The sequence below is a fragment of the Choristoneura fumiferana genome, chromosome 19 (genome assembly GCF_025370935.1).
Source record: "Choristoneura fumiferana chromosome 19, NRCan_CFum_1, whole genome shotgun sequence".
NCBI lineage: Eukaryota > Metazoa > Arthropoda > Insecta > Lepidoptera > Tortricidae > Choristoneura > Choristoneura fumiferana.
The window spans coordinates 995,189-998,852 of NC_133490.1; the positions used below are offsets into that span (position 1 = coordinate 995,189).

General features: G+C 39.5%; 1 protein-coding gene across 1 annotated transcript in view; it reads right to left on the bottom strand.

Annotated features, from left to right (window-relative positions):
• LOC141438565 (uncharacterized) overlaps window positions 1-3,490 on the bottom strand; it is an 18,858-nt gene extending 15,368 nt beyond the window's left edge. The window contains exon 1 of the mRNA XM_074102437.1: window positions 3,486-3,490. Within this exon, the coding sequence (XP_073958538.1) occupies window positions 3,486-3,490 (5 nt within the window). The remainder of the gene's footprint in view (window positions 1-3,485) is intronic.
• Window positions 3,491-3,664: the final 174 nt, after the last annotated feature.

The window sequence follows — 3,664 nt, forward strand, 5'->3', positions numbered from 1 at the left end:
ACAAGTCAAAAAATGCCATGCAAATTCAGCTCTCGTCATCATCATTTCAGCCGTAGGACGTCCACTGTTGGACATAGGCCTTCCCCATTTACCCCTTTATATGCAATATTTATTTATCTCGGAACAGCTCTAACGGTTTCGACGATTGCTCTCGGGGACGAACAATTTATTTATTTTCATCATTACACTTTGTACATGTCACTTAGGTCTACACAACAATATTAGCAATATGTATTTTGTTTTGAAATATGTAATTAACCTAGCTTAGCTTGTATCTTTGGGAAACCGCGTATTTAATTTTTCGAAATACTAAGTTTTTTGTGTTGGGTTTAACAGGGGTCTAATCTAGGTCGGACGTTAAATACTTAAGTACCCCCCTTTTCACCATCCATTGATTAAATTTTTTGACGGATAAATGTAATACCGTCTCTGTTTGTTTTGTTAGAATAGACGGAGACGGATCACATTTATCCGTCAAATAAATTAATCAATGGGTGGTGGAAACAGCTCCTTATTTAGTGTTATTTTTGTTATTTTTCAAGACTCTCGTACCTATTTCTTTTCTAGTTTTACTTTAATTTTTGCTTATTTCTTTCTTTAATTTTGGTTTAATTTTAATAAATTTACTTTACGTAAATTAATTTTCCTTTTTTTTGCAAATAAATTCTAATTAGGCTTTTAGTAAAACACAAAGTACACTACACAATCCTCGTGCCGTGAATCCATCTTTCATTCAGTCGGGGTTTTAGAAAATATTCTCAAATCCAATGATTTCCAATTGACACTGCAGCAGGGCTACAATGAAATTCTAAAATCGAAATTCGTGTTATCCGGGCCCTCAGACACTTGTACTTATTTAATACGAGAGCGAGAGGGACGGTACGATACGAACTTCGATTTTCGAACTTCGAGTAGGTAAGATCTCAGTACTGCGCCGACAGTCGGGAACTGGCGACGCGATCACCCACAGGGACCGATCTGTTACTCATTACTTGCTATTCATTTGCGTATATCAATAGACGTAGATCACAGGGCTAGTTTTGACTGAGCTGTTGCCAAGTCACCTGGTTCCTAGGCGTAAATTACTACTAATAATACAGAATGTTTTAATTGAGAGCTCAAGTTATTCAGATATCAAACTTCATCCAAAGTCATCTCGGCCTATATAATACGTCCCTGCAGGTCTGCTCTCAGACTGAAAAGATTTTGGTCATATTCACGCAGGCTCAATGCGGATTGTAAACTTCATACGCACTATTGACAGAACAATCTCGTGATAATTTCCTTCACCGTAAAATTTCAAATGTTATTTCGCAGGGGAGCACTCAAAAAGACCGTCGAGCAATACCGACCTGATATTTGGTAGCCCAAATGGCTTCGAAATAACACCGCGGTAAATTCCGGTCACGCGATATCTACCTGGTATGAATATTACCGCTCTAACATTCCCGACTTGATAAATACCGGCATGATAATCGGAAGCCAATAATTACCGATTTTTTTTCCCGTGCCGTTTGTGTTAGGTTCAATTGTGACCACAATGCGCGAGCCGAGAGAGCGTAGCGAGCGTGCCGCGCAGCGGCCGGCGAAGCGCCAGGACCAAATTATAGTTATATTCCACTAAATTTATTAAAGTTCGGTGTACACGAAAAACAGGGTCGGTATTGACATGCCGGTAATTATTTGGTTGGTATTTATCAGGTCAAGAATGATCACCGCAGTACTATGCAAACCGGGCTGATATTTAGTGGCATGGCATTCAATGTCGAAAAACAGAAAAAACAGAGTCGGTATTTCCATGTCGGTATTGTCCGGGCCGATAAAGATTGTCACCCATTTCGCACATAAATTCTGAAAAACTCAGAGGTGCCAGCCCGGCCTCGAACAGAATTCTCTTTGCTTGAGAGACAATAGGGCAAATCACTAGGCCACTATGGCTTCATTATCACACAAGCTGTTTTTGTGTGAAAGAGTAATAAAGGCTCAAAATAATTAATGTATAATGTATGCAGAGCTTAGCAGGGACTATACAAAGACAGAGTCAATCACGGTCAGTTATTAGTAAAAAAAACTCACACAATCGAAGCGTCACCAGATCTTAACCTAGCCAATAATATGCACCCGGGTAGAGCCTAGGTTCCAATACCTCCCACTAAAATATAAGCGGCGGCCATTTTAGGTGAGGAATTTTTCCCTTTGTACACCCCCTGACCCAATGGTGAGATGTTGTGAGATTTGGCTCGGACCCTCCACTCTGTTTATATTATATAAGATTTTTTATAATTAGATAGGTACGTATTTTTATTTCTACCGACATTTTACGTGTAAATTCTTTAGTCAATCTACTTACATAATAATATTAATTATGGTTGATGACATGTAGGATTCAGCGATAATTTGGAAAAGAAAAACAACCCCTATTTTCAGTTTCGCATCTTAGTACTGTTTTTCCGAAAAATCTAAAATATTCTATTTGATAACTAAATAATTTACGAAAAATGTCTATAAAATCAATTTAAGAGGTGAGATTCCAAACTATCCCCTGCCTATTACATATGCGTCGAAGTAGGTAAGTACGACTAAAAGGGTGCTTGTATTAGTTGGCGTCTCAAAATAAATCAATGAACCCAACGAAGCAAAAACATATCTTATGTTAATATTTTACGCTGCAAGTTTTAATACTGCATTCACAGTAGAGCGTGCTCTAGCTCATTACAACCTGCAAACCCTAGCTAAGTAGAACACAAGCGGTAGCGGCTAACCACTGCCGTATTCCCCGTTTACCACCAGTGGGAAACAGTAAACTGTGTTTTATGGAATTAAAACTTCGCGCTGTTTGAATTGCAACGACCGGTTCGAGAATTACATAGAAATAGTGAAAGCATACATTAAATTACATTGTGGTAGCCACAAGCGTAGAGATTTCGGTAACTATTGCATAAAATTAAATACAGGTGGGTAAGGTAAACGTACCCAGTGCTCGTCACTGCCCCAATAGTTGGCATCTTAATCTTATGTCATTAGCAATAGAGATGAAAGCAGGGTGTCGTCTATTGGGCATTAGTACTATCAGGGCGTTTGGACGCCCGAAGAATTGCGAAAGTGGCAGTGGGGTCAAAAGGTCCCGAATGGCGTCTGCGGACCGGGAGACGAGCTGTCGGTAGGCCTCAAAAGATGGAGCAACGACCTGGTAAGATCGCGGGATCGCGGTGGATGCGGAAAGCACAAGACCGGTCTGAGTGGAGAGCCTTGGGGGAGGCCTATGTCCAGCAGTGGACGTCTTTCGGCTGACATGATGATCCGGACGTTTACCTTACCGTATATTTATGCATATAAATCGCTATGTAGGTATGTTCCGATAGAGGTGTCGCCGATGCTTTAGTGACTCAAGTACGTTAAAGCATATTGTATTTTACTTGACATTCGTCTCGATTTGTAAGAAAAATCTTTTATAACTAAGTGCGTTTGTAGATTCTTTGAGTTACCCCATAATTAAATATTTGAATTTATTTAGAGCTTTGATTGCGGGTTGATGTTAATTACGTGTAAGCTGATCTCATATCATAATAGACGCATCAAAAATGACGATGATTAATTTATCTTTGGAAATGTTACCTTCAGTCATGTTTTCTGCGGCGTATCCTTGGTAGCGATGGTCTTTTAC